The following is a 19207-nucleotide window of genomic DNA, read 5'->3' as shown; positions in this document are numbered from 1 at the left end:
CGGCTAATTAATAGCAAGAATCTTTGCCTTGATAATCTCATTCCAAAGAAATAACCATAAAGAATTTTTTAATTCCATAGAAATATTGTCTATAGTGACCACCACCACAATCTGGAAACTTGAAGGTCTAACCGGAATGTCTGGAATATTATTAAGCAAATTCTCAAACTGGTAGAATATATTAATAAATAATTACAAAGACTAACAATGTGGGAAAATGACAAAAATAACTGCTAATGTACTCTGTGATTATAATTATGTAAAAAGATGTCTCAAAGTAGGCAGAGCATGGAAGATTACAAAAATTAAAATAGCCGTGTTAGTGTTGTGTTATTATGAACATTAAATTTTTCCCTTTATGACATTACTGACAAGGCTGATCCCCCCTAAAATGGAGTATTTTCCTATTTGGTGCCACAAAGCCAATACACAAAATTGAAAGTGTGCATCTAGCAGTGCAGGCTTTATTTGATGCCCATAGAATTGAGATGTGGGAGCCTGGCTCACAAATCAACTTCTCAGCCCATGAAGGATAGGGTATCCCCCTATGACAGCCAAGAAATCACAAATATAGGACATTCCCCATGAGAGCCAGGAAGTCACAGATATGGAGCATCTTTAATGAAGGGGTTGGGGAATTAAAAGCAAGGGGAAAAGTATTCATGTCTTTTCTGGGAATTAGGTAGATAACTTCTCAGAACCAGAGTTTTTGTCCCCCTTTTTTGGCCTTTTATGGTTTCTTCTGGTCATTGTCATGTTGATTGTCAGCTGTCTTGGCACTGGGGGGAGTGTCATTTAGCATGGAAATTAGATTATAATGAAGTTAGAGGTTCTTCAGAGGTCAAGTGAGCTGCCATCTTGGATCCCACCACTCTCAGCTGCTTTGGTCATGATGGGGAGCTTTTGACCACAGACATCCCGTTTCCTAAAGATACCCAGAGTTAAGGTGGGGAAGATATTTACTTAGGTCACACAGGCATTACACTGGGTAGCAACATTACTTTGACAACAAAAATAAATGCACTTTATAACAGAAAAGAGTCCAGGAAAAAATTGAGACACTTTAATATTGTTATTGGTCTGAAAAAACAGCCAAGTAGTCATGGGAAAAATTAGAAACTTGTTTAACATCTTTGCACTTACTTTATAATTTAGTATTTAAATATTTTCATTATAGATCCAGAGGGGCCTATAACCTTTTCAGTACTTAATGTCTCTAAGAGTCTTAAGCTGGTCTTGGGTGCAGTGCGTTCCATTTTAAGGTTGAGAGAGTAGTGCTGGGATGTCCCCTGGTAACATGAGTCAGCCTCCTCACAATGCCAGTCTACTTTCATTAAAATTCTTCTTCATGATCCGGGGTTAATGGTCATGGTCTTGCCTTTCAGCTCTAGAGCAAGGTTTTTTTCTTGTAAGTAACCAATTGGTTACTGGAAACAGACCTGTGGTCCACCTGGAAGTGAACCAAAATATGGATGAGCAGAAAGCGCTTTCCCGCTTGGCAAAGGCTCATGGGCCTGGCTCTGTAGGGTGGTGCCAGCTCCTGCTCTGTTCTTCTGTGCAGTGAAGACACAGGTGCCCCCTATGTTCAGTGAGTTGACACTTAAATGGCAGTATGGTCTTTGGTAATAATAATGAAAACTAACAGCTATGCTTTTCACTGACAAAGGTAGGATATTGCAGGAAGCTTGATGTTGAATATTTTGGGGTTTTACTTTGAGAACTCCTAGTCCTGTATTGGACTTTGTTGGAAAGTTCCCTGAGCCTACGAGTGAGAAGAGGACAACTTGGGAGTCCCACGGTTAGTGGAAATGAGGCCTGCTGGCTTGATAGTAACAGCCGTACGTTGAGCAGGAAGGACCCTGTGCCAGGCTTTGTGCCAGCTACTTTCCATGACGCATTTAATCCTCTCAACAACCTTTTGAGTCAGATTCTCTCCGTTTTTTCAAGGAGGAAATCAAGATTCTGGCCATCTTAGACTGCTCCAAAGCCACACAGCTAGGGTGCTCCAGAGAGCTAATACCACATGGCCACACAGTGGCTCCACATGGCTTTTTAAAGAAGTCCCATGTCAGCATGGACGTGACACAAGTGCAGGTATGAAATATGGGAGCTGTAGCTTCTTTCCCAAAATCAATCAAGACGTCCTGTGGAAAGGAGGAGACATAGCCCTCGTTTACAGAACTTTTTTTTTCAATTGTCTTTTTCTTGATTAGGAAAAGTCTCCATGTTTCTGCTCAGAAGCTCACCTGTTTCTAATAAGAGAACCTTTCCATCAAATTAGGAGCCTGGTCTCAGTTTTACAGGAAGAATAGAAAATCTACCACTTGCCATCTGGAAGATCAAAGTATTTCCAAATAGAAGTCAATACCATACAAATTCTAATTCCCTAGAGGCGGCAGTTTTAATTTTGATAGTCTCTAAAAGCAATAACATTTGGTAGTTTCTGAGTAAATTTTAGACTCTGAAGGGTTTAGTTTTAGCAGTTTAATAAAATGTGAATTTTGTCTGCTGAGAAGTGAACTTTGTGGTAAGACTTGGCGAGTCTGAGGTCTGTGGCACTCCCCCTTTGGCCTTCAGTGGGCCATGCTCATTCCCTTTTTCTTTCTGGGCATATTTGCTGCCCAGATTCTGCAGTAAGGAGAGAGTTGCTGCCTTGGGGTGATTATTAGGTGAATACTCAGGTCTGGGGTTGGGAGGGACCTCGTAGGAACCACCAAAATCGAGCCTTTAAGGGAACTGCCGCCTCGTAGTTGCTTAACCATACAGGATTTCCCCCGCAACGGTCCCTTTCCTAACAAACAGGCTGCTCTACAAAGCCAGGCTTGGACTCTCAGAACTCAGAGGTGGACCGTTGGAGGCCCCGCATGCCTTCCCCTGTCACGTGCTGCCCCTGGCAGCTCGGTGCTTCTTGCCATGGGCCTACCTGGGTCCACCACTCAGCAGTGAACAGCCGAGAAAGGTAGTGGACGTCGAACCTGGCCTGTGGGCTTTACCATGGCATGGTGATGAAGGCATGAACTTTGGCTCACTTGGCCTGTCCTGGCACCAGCCACCCCCTACTCACAAGTTATTTCCTCTGAGAAGCCATCTGAAGAGATTCAGAGGCCAGATGGAGAGACCTCAGAGGCTGCCGCAGCCTCTTCCTGTCCCTTGGTAGGCAGAGAGGCCTGTGAAGGATCAAACTGGTGACGCCCCTGGCCTTCATCAGGCTCTCCTCACAGCACATCACCCCAGAGCCCCTTCTCCGCTGTGGAGTGAGTCAGGATGGGGCTCAGGAGTCAGAGTGCTTACCAGGCCAAGTCCCTTCAAAAACTCCAGACTCAACCCGTAAGAGTGTTTTCAGTATTTTATTAACAAATGAGCTTGCAAGAGGACAAGTGATCTAGTAATATCACCCCCACCCTCATGGAGCAGCCACCACAAGCCCACCATGGTGGGGGGTGTCCAACATGCTCTGCTGGCCCAGTTCCCAGCCGATCCCCTGACTCTTGGCACCAGTTTAGTCACCCTTCAACCGCTCGGGAGGCAGGAAGAGACTTCCCCTCTTCATGAGGTATGGGAGACAAAAGCAGCCATTTGGATGCCAGGGCCACAAAGGCAAGCCATGCCGTTTCTTTAGGGGGACAGAATCACTTCTTCCCGAGGCCAGACACTGTAGCCCATGGTACTCAGCCTTCCAGAGGAGGGCAGCCTAGCAGAGAAGCCCTGAGTGGAAGCAGCATTTTGAAGGCATCGTCATTCTTAGACCAGCTAAGAGCCGAGGGCATTTTCTATTTTGCCAGCAGACGGTGAGACTCCAGGATTAAAATTAAAAGGCTGTGGTGCATCCTTTCCTTGACACTAACTTTCCACAAAACCTTGGAGGAGTCAAATCCCACACTGCACATGCCCCGGTATCTCCAGCTGTGAAGTGGGACCAGTATCAATACATGGGAAAGTGCTGAGAAGGAAGAAAATATTTCAGTTATAATACTAATCCATCAAACACGTTTTATTCAAGAAGCTTGGCTCCAACTTTGTGCCACATCCTCAACTCTTCAATGAAAACAGCAGTGACCAACTCGCTCCCGTTGGTCCCCATGGCAGGTGTTTGTTAGAATGAGCTGAGGCTGGTCTCCTCTGTTTGGCTCACAGCTTTATTCCTGTAGCTTCAGATAAAAATAATTATAATAGGCAATAAAGTCTCTTCACAGTGTATTTACTGTAACTACAACAGCTCACAAGACACATTCTTTTTTCTGCAGAATTGTGGCAGGTACTTAGGGAGTTTGCCGACCAGACCTTCTGCACAGGAAGCTGGCTTGCATCATGGAGGCGGTGGACTCCTGATAGTCCCGCCTCTGCCGGCCCCTTTAAGACACTGACACAAAAGACTGCCCAGAGTGGCATTTGCTGCTGAGGCTTCAGGGCAAAAACCCCATGCACAGGAAAGCATCCTCTCAGAAACAGATAATCCGCTTCTCATCTTCATAGACTTTGGCCTCCTCTGGTTTTATCAGGTTTCCATTTAGGCTGTTGAAAAGGAGGAAGACAAAAGTACACAGGTAAAATGTTAAGGACCCTCGCACACTCCTTCCCAAGGTGTGTTCGTAGTACACACTCGTGTATCACACAATACACATGTATCCCTGAAATTAAGGAACGTACCCTTTTCGGATAGTTCCTTCATATTAGCATGGATCCTCTCCAGCTGCCATCCCGCTGTTCACTGGGTCTCACTAAGGTCACCTGTAGCCTCCATAAGCCTGAATTTAATGACACTTTCCAGGTCTTGTCTCTTTCTTGGCCCTCCAGGATTTTGGCTGTCCTGACCTCTCCTCTCCCTCCTTCTTGAAGCACTCCCTACCCTTGGCTTGGTTATATGCCCTGATTTTTCTCCTGCATCTGAGCACTCTACCTCCATTTCCTTTCCTATATTCTCCTCCATGTGACCTCTACATCTGAGATTTCCTCCAGGCTTGGGGCTAAGCCCTTTTCCCCACCCGATCTCATCAATGCCACGGCCTTGTTTATATGTCCGTGGAGGCAGTTACCTGCTTGGCATCCTCATTTGGACCTCTCCCCCACACCTCAAAGTAGCCACACCTCCTAGGGTCCCCTGGCTTAGTGAATGGACCACTCTCATCCTGCCGTGCAGGTTAGTAACTTGGGGGTCAACCTGGACACCTTCCTTCTCATCCCCATGTTCCTTGTATCACAAAGTTCTCTCCTAATTCCTAAGAATCTAGAATGCCTCCCTGGAACCTCTCTATATCTTCTATATCTTGGTCTGAGCATCCATATCTCTTCCCTGGATCAGTACAATGTCCTACTGACAGGTCATTTCCACGTACTATGGCCTTCTCCAATCCAGTTTCCTAGAAGAGCCAAGAATTGGTCTTTTTGCAACACAGATCTGATCACATTCCTCTCCTGCTTCAAACTGTTCACTGACTTTCCATCACTTTTAGGATAAAGACCAAAACGCGCATCATGACCCACAGATCTTTTATGGTCTAGTCCCTGCCTATCTCCTCAGCCTCCTGTAGTCCCCTCTTCCACACTGTCTGAACCCCGGGGCACAGCAGCTTCTGGCAGTTCTTCCAGGACACCACACTCCCTCCTGCCCCAGACCCTTTGCACATGCTGTTCCCTACATGGAATACTCACCTCAGCTGACTAGCTCCTATTCATCCTTCATGGCTTAGTGTAAGTGCTGCTTCCTCAGAGAGGCCTTCCCTGCAACCTCATCTAAATCAGGTTCCCTCTTGGCCTTCCCCTTTGTGATAGTACCCATCACAGTTGTAATTAAATAATTACGCAAATGATTTTTTCATTAATGTGCATCTCCCTTTCTAGACAGTGAACCCATGAAGCCATGTTCACCACTGGATTTTTGGTGCTAGCACAGTCCCTGATGCTGAAGCATTTCGTTATTCAAGGAATAAATGAAGACAGAGCACTAGTCCCTAGGACCATAGCCACGACCTTGACTCACGCCCCACCCTCCCAGAGCCATAGTCTGGAGGAGACAGCCTCACAGAAAGCTGTTATATTGGAGTGGGATACATTTCTGTAATTTACAGTGTTCATTGTTCACCTCTAATTTCTGCTCTTAAAGACAGAACTCATCAAGGGACTTCAGACTTCCAAGTTATTTTCAGAAAGGAATGAGGTAGAAATAAGTGTCAGTACAGATAACAAGTCCAAGGAGAAGGCTCACTCTGTAAGTGTTGGCTCCAAGCAGAGCTGCTCCCTGAACCTGGCTCCCCGGCCAGCTCAACCACAACCCTGTCGCCTGGTGTGGCAGTCCCTGGCAGGGCCAACAAAGCCACGGCCTTCTCAGAGCCCAGTCCCATGAAGTCACACACAGAGGAGCATGCTTTGGAGGCTCCCAGAACAAGCCAGGGACCTAAGTGAAGACACTCCCAAGACCAGCACCCATGCCGCCTGTCCTGCCCTCTCTGAATTGGTGGCCAGTTCCCCTCTCCACCCTGACACAAGTGCAGGCCTTGAAGCTGAAGGCTCCTGGCCCTACTCAAATGGTTCCTTGTGTAGGAATGGTGACCCTCAAGAGGGAAGCAATGCAGATTTTGAAACTTGACAGAATTAAAGGAACTGTAGGTCTTTACTACCTGCCTGACCAGCTACAGAGAAAAGTGGAAGCCAACTGTGCTCTGCAAACTGTTCTGTAGTCCGGCAGTCTCCTTCCTCTCCCCCTCTGCCTGCTGTCCTCAAAACATAAGAATCAGCAGAAATGGAGCGGCTTGAGGGCAAAGACCCATGCAAACAGTTCCAGTGCCCTCCAGTGCTTCCCAGGCTGCTGGGCAGGCTGGGCATCGCAGGCACACAGGCCACAGGTGTCTGGTTAGATCTGGGCTCTATTCTCTATGACGGTGTTTTTCTTTTTTTCTTTTTTGTTTTTTGAGACAGGGTCTCTGGCACCCAGGCTGGATTGCAGTGGCATGATCCTGGCTCACTGCAGCCTTGACCTCCCATGCATACATCCTCCCACATCAACTTCCTGAGTAGCTGGGACTACAGGCGCATAGCACCATGTCGGGCTAATTTTTGTAGTGACGGGGTTTTGGATGTTGCCCAGGCTGGTCTCAAACTCCTGTGCTCGAGATCTGCCCATCTCGGCCTCCCAAAGCGCTGGTATTACGGGCATGAGCCACCATGCCTAGCCAACAGTGTTTTTCAAAAAAAAAAAAAAAAAACCTTTTGTCTACAACCCCAAATAAGAATTATGTTTTACGTTGTAAACCAACACTTACGCAAACACACACCCACTCACATGCAAGCATGAACTAAGATGAATGAAATGATACTTCCATACCATGCACATTGCATCCTGATATTTCTGTTCTGTTTTCTTTTTAAATATTGTTGGTTGCAACTCGCCAAACTGATCTGATTTTATGACAAGTTCCAAACAAGTTCTAAAGCAAAGTTTAAAAAACACTGTATGAGGAGCCTGTGCTGGCCAAGGAGCTGTTTTTTGTTTTTTTTTTGTTTTTTTTGTTTTAATTGACTATGAAATTCTCCCCAGTCATGAAAGGAGGACATAGTTAATGAGGAATGGGCACCTGAGCCAAGGGTTTGGGTCCATGGTGAGAGTGCCCCTTAGAGCTTAGAGAAGCCACAGTGGGCTCAGGAGCTCCTGTGTTCTCACTGGAAACTGGCTCTGCCCTCTGCCAGTCTCCACGTGGGTTGAAGCTTCACATTGGGAAGGGCTGTCTCAGGCTCTGAGGTTCAAAACAAGTTTCCAGAGCATTTACGAGTCTGGGTTGAGGTATCCTGGGCCCTCCATGCTCAGCTTGGGTCAGCCAGCACTTTAGTCACATTAATTGCCGCATCCCCAGCCCCTAACACAGTGCCTGGCATGAAGCAGGTGCACGAGCATGGCGACCGCTGTTTCTATTGGACACACCATGCATGCGCTACAGGCCTAATATGGTTTGGCTGTGTCCCCACCCAAATCTCACCTTGAATTGTAATAATCCCCACGTGTGAAGGACAGGCCAGGTGGAGATAACTGAATCATGGGGGCAGTTTCCCCCCTACTGTTCTCATGGTAGTGAATAAGTCTCATGAGGTCTGATGGTTTTATAAAGTAGAGTTCCCCTGCACAAGCTCTCTTGCCTGCTGCCATGTAAGATGTGACTTTGCTCTTCATTCACCTTCTGCCATTGGATTGTAAGGCCTCTCCATCATGTGGAACTGTGAGTCAATTAATCCTCTCACTTTTATAAATTACCCAGTCTCGGGTATGTCTTTATCAGCAGCATGAGAACAGATTAATACAAGGCCCCTCTCCCAGCATCCACCCAGTCCCACGTCACCCAGGCAATTAAGTTGTTAAGGGAGCTGCTGAGTGGGGAGTGTCTGTGCCTTATGGGAGGCAAGAAAGAAGTGGCATGGCGCTCAATGTCACAGTAAAGCAAACTTTTTTTCTTCTATTAGCATAAGGAAGTTCTCAAAGCAGAAAAAAGTGGACAAAGAGCATAAGTCAGTTCAAGTCAGCCTGGAAATGTCTCACGGAGCCCAGAAAAGGGGAAGAACAAGCTCCAAACTCCTGGCCAACACATTCACCTCTCAACTGCTGAGTCCCAGGGGGATTTACTTCCACTAGGAAATCATTTCATTGGCCACTTCCCCCATCCCACCCAATGAAGGCAGACGAGGGTGGGGGCCCAAGGCAGGAGAGCACAGACTATGGAATCAGGCATTCTGGGCTGAATTCTAGCTTCTCTCGTAGTGACCTTGGGCAACCTTATTTCACTGGTCTAGGCCTCTGTCTACATCTGTCAAACAGGTAATACCACTACTGTGCAGGGCTGCTGGAGGAATAAACAGAAACCACCCTGCACTGTGCCTTGCACGTAGTCAGTGGTGGTGAGTAAACAGTCACTGGTGTTACTACTGCGACAAACGCTGGGATCTTACCAAATCTCTGTTATGCCAGTGTTGCTCTGTAATGCATCTGCCAGCTGGGCAGTCCCCTTAGCTGTGATCTGATTCTGGATAAGCCTGAAAGAAGAACATAACTTGTATAAAATCCGTAATACTGGATCAAATTTGACCCCTTCGTAAGGGAGTTGCAAGGGTGTTTTGGGATAAGAGACAAATTGGTCAGGGGAAGAACTGAGTCCATGTGACTTTGTATCTGGCTAAAAGTGTCTAGATAAGATCCACTACAGTAAAGGATAGCTTGACATTTTTTAAATTTTCTGTTTGTTTTTATAGTGAACATAATGTAATACATGAACAGATGTATGTGTTTGCATTTTTCATTGCAGAGGTGCATAATCAAAATATTTGGGGCTGGATGCCATGGCTCACGCCTGTAATCCCAGCACTTTGGGAGGCTGAGGTGGGTGGATCATGAGGTCAGGAGATCGAAACCATCCTGGACAACCCGTCTCTATTAAAAATACAAAAAAATTAGCTGGGCATGGTGGTGTGTGCCTGTACTCCCAGCTACTTGGGAGACTGAGGCAGGAGAATTGCTTGAACCGGGAGGTGGAGGTTGCAGTGAGCCAAGATCGTGCCACTGCACTCCAGCCTGGGTGACAGAGTGAGACTCCGTTTCAAAATATATATATATATATATTTGGGAGACCACCAATCTGAACAACAAATTCTAAGAAACACATCATGGGACAGGAAGTCTGACGTCTCTTTCCAGGTAGCTAGAGAAAGGCAAGGCAGGTTTTAAAGTTAAGAGGCTACCAACATGCAAGAGGGAGGGAGGAGAAACAGTTATGCTGCCATGAAATAGTTATCGTGAATAGTTCTCATGGGGCTCAGTGGAAAAGCTTTAATAATGGAGCCTCTGAGAATGCACCCCATTGTTCTGGGTAGCAGTGATTCAAATGAAACAAAGTTTTCAGCTATCGCTAGGAAGCCAGGCCTCTCCTGAAATGCTCCCTTGCGCAGCTATGCTTCTAACCCAACCAGGAAATAAATGCATCAAGAGGCTGTGGTGTCTCCGCTTTATCACAGAGTTATTCCCTGCTTCTGGCTGTTTGTAGAATAGGCTCCTGCTAAACCTGACCCTTAGAAATCCTGGCACTGACCCAAGAAGGAAGCCCTTACCAGGAAGACGAGGGCCCTATGCTGTCATGAGTGAAGAGGACTCCCTCGTGAGAGGCAGTATTGCAGAGCAGTTGCAGCTCCTCTTAAACCCTCCCTCCCCACTTTGCAGCTACAGAACCTTGAAGAAATAAACGTATCTATCTGTCTGTGCCTCAGTTGTGTCATCTGTAAAATGAGAATAACTATAAGAGTGCCCCCCATCCACTGGGTGTGTGAGATTTCAAGAGGAAGGTTTGTATTAGGCACAGTGTCCAGGGGAAGGGAGCTCTTGTCACTGTTACTGCCCAAGCACACAGGACCACTGGTGGCTGGGCTGCAGCCAGGACCTGGTGCTCCCAGCCACACCTCACAAGGGCTAGGGCCCCTGGGTTCAGTGGCAGAGGTGATGACCTTCCCTTTCAAAAGGGACAAAAATAGAACCAAGAAGTGGGCACCGAGTTCTGTATTCAGTTACACTCTGCTGTTTTCTAGTCACCACTTAGGCTTTTTTGAAGGCAGGGAAGGCAGCCTCCAACCAAGATGTGGCAGGAGGCCAGGAAGGAGAACACCTAATGCCCCTAAAAAGCCTGCAGTGTCCAGGCACATCCACCCACTCGGGCTGCCTTCACTAGGGCCAGTGCAGGTTGGGAATGCACAAAGCGGCCAAGACTCTCTTTCTGGCCCTGTCCTAGCTCTGCTCTCCCTGGAGAGGCTGGCCTGCACTTAGGGAATGGGATCAAATAATTATGCAGGCTAAAAAGCAAAGAAAAAACAATATGTAGCAGAGTCTAGTCTTTTTGCAGAAATTGACAAGGCAGGTCTGAATTCATAAGAAATGCAAAGAACCCAGAATGGTCTAAACAATCTTGAGAAAGAAGAACAAAGTAGAACTCACACCTCCTGATTTCAAAATGTACTACAAAGCTACAGCAATGGTCCTGGCATAGGAGAGACATATAAATCAATGGACCAGAACAGAGAATTCAGAAATAAACCCATACGTTTATGGTCAATTGATTTTTGACAAGGGTGTCAAGGCCATTCAATAGGAAAAGATAATCTGTTCAACACGTGGTGCTGCCGGGACAGCTGGATATCCACGTGCAAGAGAATGAGGTTAACCCTCACTTTACACTATACAAAAATTAACTCAAAATGGATTGCAGACCTATGTGTGAGGGGAAACAACTATAACACTTAACAGAAAACTTAGGTGGAGATCTTTGTGATCTTGGATTAGGCAATCATTTCTTAGATAAGACACTGAAAGTACAAGCAACCAAAGAAAAAAATAGATAAATTGGACTTCATCAAAATTAAAAACTATTGGCCGGGTGCAGTGGCTTTTCGCCTGTAATCCCAGCACTTTGGGAGGCCGAGGCAGGCAGATCACCTGAGGTCAGGAGTTCAAGACCAGCCTGGGCCTAAATGATGAAACCCCATCTCTACTAAAAATACAAAATGAGACAGGTATGGTGGCTCATGCCTGTAATCCCAACTACTCAGGAGGCTGAGGCAGAAGAATCGCTTGAACCCAGGAGGTAGAGGTTGCAGAGAGCTGAGATCATGCCATTGCACTCCTGCCTGGGTGACAAGAGCAAGACTCCATCTCAAAAAAAAAAAAAACAAAAATTAAAAACTTTTGTCCTTCAAAGGTCACTATCAAGAAAGAAGAAAAACTCCAAAGAAAGAAAGAAAATACTTGCAAAACCTGTATCTAGTAAAGGTCTAGCACCCAGAATATATACAGAACCCCTATAACTCAGCATTAGAAAACAAACCCAATTTTAAAATGGGCAAAGGATATGGAGACATTTCTCCAAAGAAGCTATACAGACTCCCAGTAGGCACATAAAAAGACATTCAACATTGTTGTCACCAGGGAAATGCAAATCAAAACCACAATATTACTTCACATCCACTAGTATAACTAGATTTTAAAAGATGGACAATAACAAATGTTGGTGAGGATGTGGAGAAATTGGAACCCACATACATTGTTGGTGAGAATGTAAAATAGTACATCCACTTTAGAAAACAGTTTGGTGGCTCCTCAAAAAGTTACAGAATTGCCATATGACCCAGAAATTCTATTCCCAGGTATATTCCCAAAAGAGAAGAAAACATATGTTCACCCAAAAGCATGAACAGGAGTGTTCACAGTAGCATTATGCATAATAGTCAAAAAGTAGAAACAACCCAAATGTCCCATCAACTGATTAATAAACTACAAAATTTCCTTAGAGTGAATTATCATTTAGCCATTAAAAGGAATGAAACATGCTAGAACACAGAGATAAAAGGTCACATATTGCTTGATTCCATTTATATGAAATGCCCTGAGTAGGCAAATCCATAGAGACAGAAAGCAGATTAGTGGTTGCCAGCGTCTGGGAAGGAGAAGGATAGGGAGTGACTGCTTAATGGATACCGGGGCTTTTTGGAGTGGGGAGGAGGAGTGAAAATGTTCTAGAATTAGGTGGTGATGGTTGCACTAAAAACCTCTGAATGGTATACTTTAAGAGAGTGAATTTTATAGTATGTAAATTTTATCTCAAAAAATACTTTCGAAAAGTAGCACAGTCTGAAATTCTAAGGTTCTCTGAGTTTACCATAAATGCTTTAACGTCTGGTTGACTTTCAACATTTCTGCCAAACTCTCTGCCACTTCATCGTTGAGTTCATTTTGGGTCAGCCTAAGGAAAAAAAAAGGAAGTATTTACTCAAGAGAGCCTACTTGGCAGACATTGTTTTAGAGTTCACAGGAGCGGGAACTCAGCCCAAGGCTCTCCAGCTATGCAGATGATCACTTGCTGAGAACCCAGAAAACCGCCAGGCTCCAAGCCCAGCCTGTCAGCCCCATAGAAGGTCAATGGGACTCATTTCTAATGCAAATCCTGTACCCGGGCTCCTATTTCTTAGCCCGGCTACCTGTAGAGGAGCCCACCCTCCCTCCCAACCTTTGCTGAGCCCTCAGATTTCATGGAAGATGGGGGCCCATGGAAAACAAAGGGCCAATGCCTGCTTCTCAGTTCTCCTCTAGTCCCAAGGTCCCTTGAACACCACTGACAGTGTGTTATCCAAGTTAGTTTGAAGACCTGAAACAGCCACTGACTGCACATTAAAATGCATTCAGTACTTTGCTCTCAGTTAACTTGTGAGGGACCCAAGTTAAGTGACTGAAAGTTCAGGAAGTCTCTCAATGGTCCTTAGAACCAGAAGTGGTCTGGATAAAGCACCAAAGCTCCTCAGTGTAAACAGGGTAGGACCCACTTGTGCCAGTGGACGAAAGAATCATTAGGAAGAAGAATAGAATAGAAAGAACATTTTTAAAAAATCATTCCTTGAAGGGCAGTTTGGATGTGCCTGTCCAAATTTTAAATGTGTTTCATTTTAAGACAATTAGACTTCTAGAAATTTACCCTAAAGTGTGCAAGGACATACACACAAAGCTTTATACATTGCAGCATGCATTGTGGTATTATCCTAATGTAAAATCTGAACAAATTTAAATCAGAAACAACTGATGAAATACGTTGTGGTATGTATTCAACGAGATGTTGTGCAGCTTGTAGGGAGAATGAGGTAGAATGAGGAGGGAGAAGAACACAGCATTGACACCTGCTCCGGACTCAGCCTGGGCAGGTTTGTATCACCCACCAGCAGGGTGACCTCGGGCAACAGGCTTAAGTTCTTTGGGTCTGAGTTTTCTCACTGGTGAACGTTAACAGTACAGATCATATAGAGTGGTTGTGAGGTTGAGTGAGTTAACACAGGGAAAAAGTGTAGAATAACACACGGCATGCAGTCAGCACTTGAGGGCTTCTAGGTGTTGACATTACTGCTGTCCATGTGATTTCACTCTCCATGGGGCACCTGGCCATGTCCGGAGGCATTTTTGATCCTCACCCCTGGGAGGTACAGGGCAGAGATGCTGCTAAACCTCTTATGATGCACAGGACAGCCCTACCATAATAAAGAATCACTTGGACCAAAATGTCAACAGCATCAAGATTGAGAAACCCTAAAGGAGACATGTGAAATATGTGTAATCCGTGATTACAATATTTTTAGAGCCACTGGTTGAATGCTATTCTATTTTGCATATCTTTGAACATATATAGAACAAAAGGCTGGAAAGGAAAAGTTATTTTGGAAAACACGAAGGGAGGTACTTTCACTTCCTCCTTTTAGGAGGAACTTTAGGAGGTACTTTCGTGTCCTCCTTTACTGTCTTACATTTTTTCCAAAAAACATATACTACTTTTCAAAATGTTAAATGATTTGTTGAGGGGAAAGAATTTAAAATGCACTTACTGGACAGCAGGCCTAATGTCAAAACTCTCTCATGAAGATGATATTGTCATTATTCTCAGTAACTAATTTAGCAAGATCAAATGAGCACTGGGCTCTGAGTAGATGATAGGGAGGGGCGCAATACAACTCCCTCAGCTAACCTGTAAGGAATTTTTTTTTCTTTTTGTAGATAGAGGGTCTCGCTATATTGCCCAGGCTAGTCTCGAACTCTTGGCCTCAAGCTATCCTCCCACCTCAGCCTTCCAAAGTACTGGGATTACAGATGTGAGTCACTGCTCCCAGCCACCTGTATGGAATTTATGATACAGAGATGTAAATAAAATACAAATAAAGCAAAATAAAACATTAAGTGGCCATAAAAAAGGGAACACCAACAAAAAACACCCTCAGGAGGCCACATCCACTTAGTAAGTGCCCTGGAGTGCAGAGAGGGAGCGAGGATTGTGGGCTTCAGGTGACAAGTGACAGGTGAGCTGGATGGAGCATAAAGGCCAAACCCTGATGTGAAGACCTGGGGAAGGAGGAGGCTGCCTGGGGGAAGGCAGGTGAAGAAGAGAAAGGGAGAAAATTTTGAGCCAAGTGCATGGAAGTTGGCCTCTGCTAAGCACATCTGAAGGTATCCAAGGATACCTGGATAGCTTGCATGGCCAGCCTTCTGGTTCTCCTGGGGCCTAGAAGGCCAAGGCCTCAGTCCCAGGCTCCTGGAGCCCACTTCCCCCTCCTGTACCTGTTTATGCTTGTGGAAGTGGCTATTCTCTTCTCCCGGAGGAAATTATCAACTTAACTGAAAGGCCTAGAGCCTTTCCAATTAGGAGACACCTTTTCTGTTAAGATTCCAGGCCATGTGCAGCCTCTGGAATAATTCCTGGGACCTAAACCCTCCAAAATGACTCTGTGCCAGGTGCAGTGGCTCACACCTGCAATCCCAGGGCTTTGAGAGGCCAGGCGGGAGAATTGCTTGACCCCAGGAGTTCAAGACCAGCCTAGGTAACATAGCAAAACCCCATCTCTACAAAAAATTTTTAAATTAACTGGGCATGGTGGTGTGTGCCTATAGTCTCAGGACTCGGGAGGCCAAGGCGGGAGGTTTGAATGAGCCTGGGAGGTCGAGGCTGCAGTGAGCTGAGATCACGCCAATGCACTCAAGCCTGGACAACAAAGCAAGACCCTATCTCAGAAAAACAAACAAACAAATGAAATGACTCGAGCTATTACCACAGTATTTCTAGAGACGTGTTCTGCTGCAGGGCCCTCGCCAGGCTCTTTCCTCCTTCTGTGGAGACGCCGTTGGATGCAAGACTAGGAAGGAACACGCTTGGGGTGAATTATTAAAGACACATCTACATTCAATCTTAGCTTCAACATCAGAACAGCTGGGAAGCCTCTGCCTGGCCATGGCCCCAGCCCAGGCTCACTCGGGGCAGGATGCAGAAGTGCTCAGCTGCAGCAGCAGTGCCCAGGCGTTGCTGCGCCAGAGCCCACACAGAGAGCACAAGGGCAGGCTGGACGGGAAACGGGCCATCAGCACGGCCTGCTCACACAACGGTGGGCTGGGGTCGGTGCCTCAGGTTTCCGCACATGGACGGGAGGCTGTGGAGACCTGGCAAGCTGTCCTTCCAAAGGCTGGTCCCATCAAGGTACCCCATCTGCGAGACCTGGCAAAGTCTCTTCTGCTACTGTCCCCACCTTCTTGGACTCTTTTTCAGTGGTAGGAAGGACAGCAGCAGAGCCTTGGACATACCAAGGTCCCAAGATTTGGCCAGCAGCCTAAGCAGGGGCTGGATAGGAGCATCCCCGTTTATAGAGAGGAAGAGTCCCTCTTTTCCAGCATCATCGTGAGGACAAGGAGGGGCAGGAACCTGCTGGCCAGCATCTTATTAAGTTTCATCTGCACTTAGGAAACCCTCCCTCTACCAGCAAGGGACACGCAGGGATGGCTGAGGGGCTGGAAATGTCCTCTGTCTTGATGGGGGTGGTGGTTGGCTGGTGTGGGACACATGCAGAATTCACTGAGCTGAATAAACACTTAAGGTGATTCCTCAAGGATCTAGAACCAGAAATACCATTTGACCCAGCAATCCCATTACTGGGTATCTACCCAAAGGATTATAAATCATTCTCCTATAAAGACACATGCACATGTATGTTTACTGCAGCACTATTTACAATAGCAAAGACTTGGAACCAACCCAAATGCCCATCAATGATAGACTGGATGAAGAAAATGTGGCACATATACACCATGGAATACTATGCAGCCATAAAAAAATAATGAGATCATGTCCTTTGCTGGCTCATGGATGAAGCTGGAAACCATCATTCTCAGCAAACTAACACAGGAACAAAAAACCGAACACTGCATGTTCTCACTCATAAGTGGGAGTTGAACAATGAGAACACAGGGACACAGGGAACAACACACACCGGGGCCTGTTGGGGAGCGGGGGGCAAGGGGAAGGCGAGCATTAGGACAAATACCTAATGCACGCAGGGCTTAAAACCTGGATGACAGGTTGATAGGTGCAGCAAATCACCATGGCCCATGTTTGCCTGTGTAACAAACCTGCACATCCTCTACATGTATCCCAGAACTTAAAGGTAAAAAAAAGAAGAATGTGCTTTACTAGATGGCCTCTTATGCATCAAAGAAAGGTTTGACAAGAGTAAGGAAAATCACACATGCAAATCCCTCTTCTATTAGGAGCACGAATCACCCTCCCCCGGCAAACGTAGAGCAGCTAGGAGGGACCAGGTTGGCCCCTGGAGACAGCAGGGCCACAGTTACCTCAGGGTGGTCAAGCTGGGGTGGTTCCGCAGAGCCTCTGCGAAGGCTTTTGCTCCTTCATCCCCAACTTGATTGCCCCACATCCTGAGGGAGGAGACAAGATAGTGAATGTTAGCTCCCCCAGAAACAGCCACACTCACCCCTCCTTTTTTGCCAATGGCCACAGCTCAGTTCCTACTCAGCAGGCAGATGTTTGTGCCCAGTCCCTGGATCTGTGGCCTGGACACTAATTCCTCGCACTGGCCTCCGAGTGGGCTGCTCTGGATTTCAAATTCAAGGGGTGATGCAAGATGGACGAGCAGGGGAAGCCTTGTGAACAGAGGCCATTGGCAAGTGGCACAGTTAGAGACCGAGCCTCACTGTGAGCTTCGGAGAGCTGTCAGCCCAGGAGCCTGAGCTTATGAGAGAAAGCACCTGCATGTCTCCTGTGGAGCACAGAGGTCCACAGAGTCCTGGAGGGAAGGCCGTGTGCAGGTGCTGGGTTCCCAGCATCCGTTCAACTCTGGGCAGGGTCAGAGACATTTCTGAAGACAGTCTTCCAGGAGACAAAGAGCAGGAAGTACCTTCAGAAACTCTATCAGCAGTGTTCCTGTCACATAAAGAGGACGTTACCCAACCAAGCTCTGTGGCTGTGGCCATCTTGGTGGAGAGGTGCGGCGATAAAGCTGTATTCTGTCCCCTACAGCAGATCCGGAGAGGCTCTGGCCAAAACAGTCTGCATGGTAAGATGGTGGACTCCTGACCTGGCTCTGCCATCTGCTACCTGTGCGAACTTCGGGAAATTATGTAGTCTCTTAGACCTCAGTTGCCCCATCTATAAAATGGGGATAATTAGAGCATTCCGTCATGGAGTTGTTGTGAGGATTCATTGAGTTAACAGATGCAAAGCACTTAGAACAGTGTGTGGCTCACACAAAGCATTGGCTGTTCCTAATAGGATCAGCACACACTGTCTACACACAACAAAGCAACTTCGTGTGGCCCACTCACAACACAATGGCGGCTGCCTCAACAACACGTTCACACCAAGCAAACTACCTGCTTACACCATTCCAGGTATGGCTTGCTGGAACTCAGAATAAGAGTTTTCAGTGTTTTGCTTACATATATGTATTTACTATACAATTGAATGGCATCACATTTTTAATAAAGTGGAAAGCTACTCAAGGCATGAGATTAAGTGAAAAAGGAAGGATACATATAGTCTCACCCCTACTATAGTATAGATACATATAGTCTCACCCCTACTATATTTTTTAAAAGTAGTACAAAGAGAGAGAAGAAGAAAGAGAAAGTGAGAGAGCTTAACTGAGCTTAAATGTTAACGAGAATTATTTTCTGAGAAGATAATTTTTATTATTTTTCAGTTTCCAAATAAAATTACCTGTGTTCCTTTTATAATCCAATAAAAATTATAATGATCCAAAAATCTTTAAAAAGCCTCAAGAATCAAAACCACAATGAGACAGTACCTCACACTCATTAGGATGGGTACTATCAAAAAGAGAAAATAGCAAGTGTTGGCAAGGATGTGGAGAAACTGGAATGCACTGTTGGTGGGAACATAAAATGGTGCTAGTGCTGTGGAAACAGTATGATGATTCTTCAAAAAGTTAAAAATTACCATGTGATCCAGCAATGCCACTGCTGGATATATACCCAAAAGAATTGAAGGCAGTCCTTGAAGAGATATTTGTATGCCCATGTGCACAGCAGCATTATTCACAATAGCCAAAGCATGGAAGCAAGCCAGTGTCTGTTCTTGGATGAATGAGTAAACAAAATGTGGCATAGCCATGCAATGGAGTATTACTCAGCCTTAAAAAAGAAGGAAATCCTGGCTGGGCATGGTGGCTCACGCCTATAATCCCAACACTTTGGGAGACCGAGGTGGGTGGATCATTTGAGGTCAGAAGTTTGAGACCAGCCTGGCCGACATGGTGAAACCCCGCCTCTACTAAAAATACAAAAATTAGCCGGGATCGGTGGCGGATGCCTGTAATCCCAGCTACTCGTGGCTGAGGCGGGAGAATCGCTTGAACCCAG

At 46.0% G+C, this 19207-nt stretch overlaps 1 protein-coding gene across 5 annotated transcripts in view; it reads right to left on the bottom strand.

Moving 5' to 3' along the window:
- Positions 1-1053: 1053 nt before the first annotated feature.
- NOD1 (nucleotide binding oligomerization domain containing 1) overlaps positions 1054-19207 on the bottom strand; it is a 51649-nt gene continuing 33495 nt past the window's right edge. For 2 of the 5 annotated variants that reach the window (XM_055293521.2, XM_063609702.1), the window contains exons 10-14: positions 17162-17245; positions 15592-15675; positions 12672-12755; positions 8929-9012; positions 1054-4512 (exon numbers count right to left, since the gene is read on the bottom strand). In XM_055293521.2, the coding sequence (XP_055149496.1) occupies positions 4440-4512; positions 8929-9012; positions 12672-12755; positions 15592-15675; positions 17162-17245 (409 nt within the window). In that variant the 3' untranslated portion in view covers positions 1054-4439. The remainder of the gene's footprint in view (positions 4513-8928; positions 9013-12671; positions 12756-15591; positions 15676-17161; positions 17246-19207) is intronic. The other 3 variants (XM_055293523.2, XM_055293524.2, XM_055293525.2) reach the window with 3 other exon arrangements.

The sequence above is a fragment of the Symphalangus syndactylus genome, chromosome 9, assembly GCF_028878055.3.
Source record: "Symphalangus syndactylus isolate Jambi chromosome 9, NHGRI_mSymSyn1-v2.1_pri, whole genome shotgun sequence".
Taxonomy (NCBI): Eukaryota; Metazoa; Chordata; class Mammalia; order Primates; family Hylobatidae; genus Symphalangus; species Symphalangus syndactylus.
The sequence above is the reverse complement of the archived record's forward strand: the minus strand, read 5'-3'. Positions and strand labels throughout refer to the sequence as shown.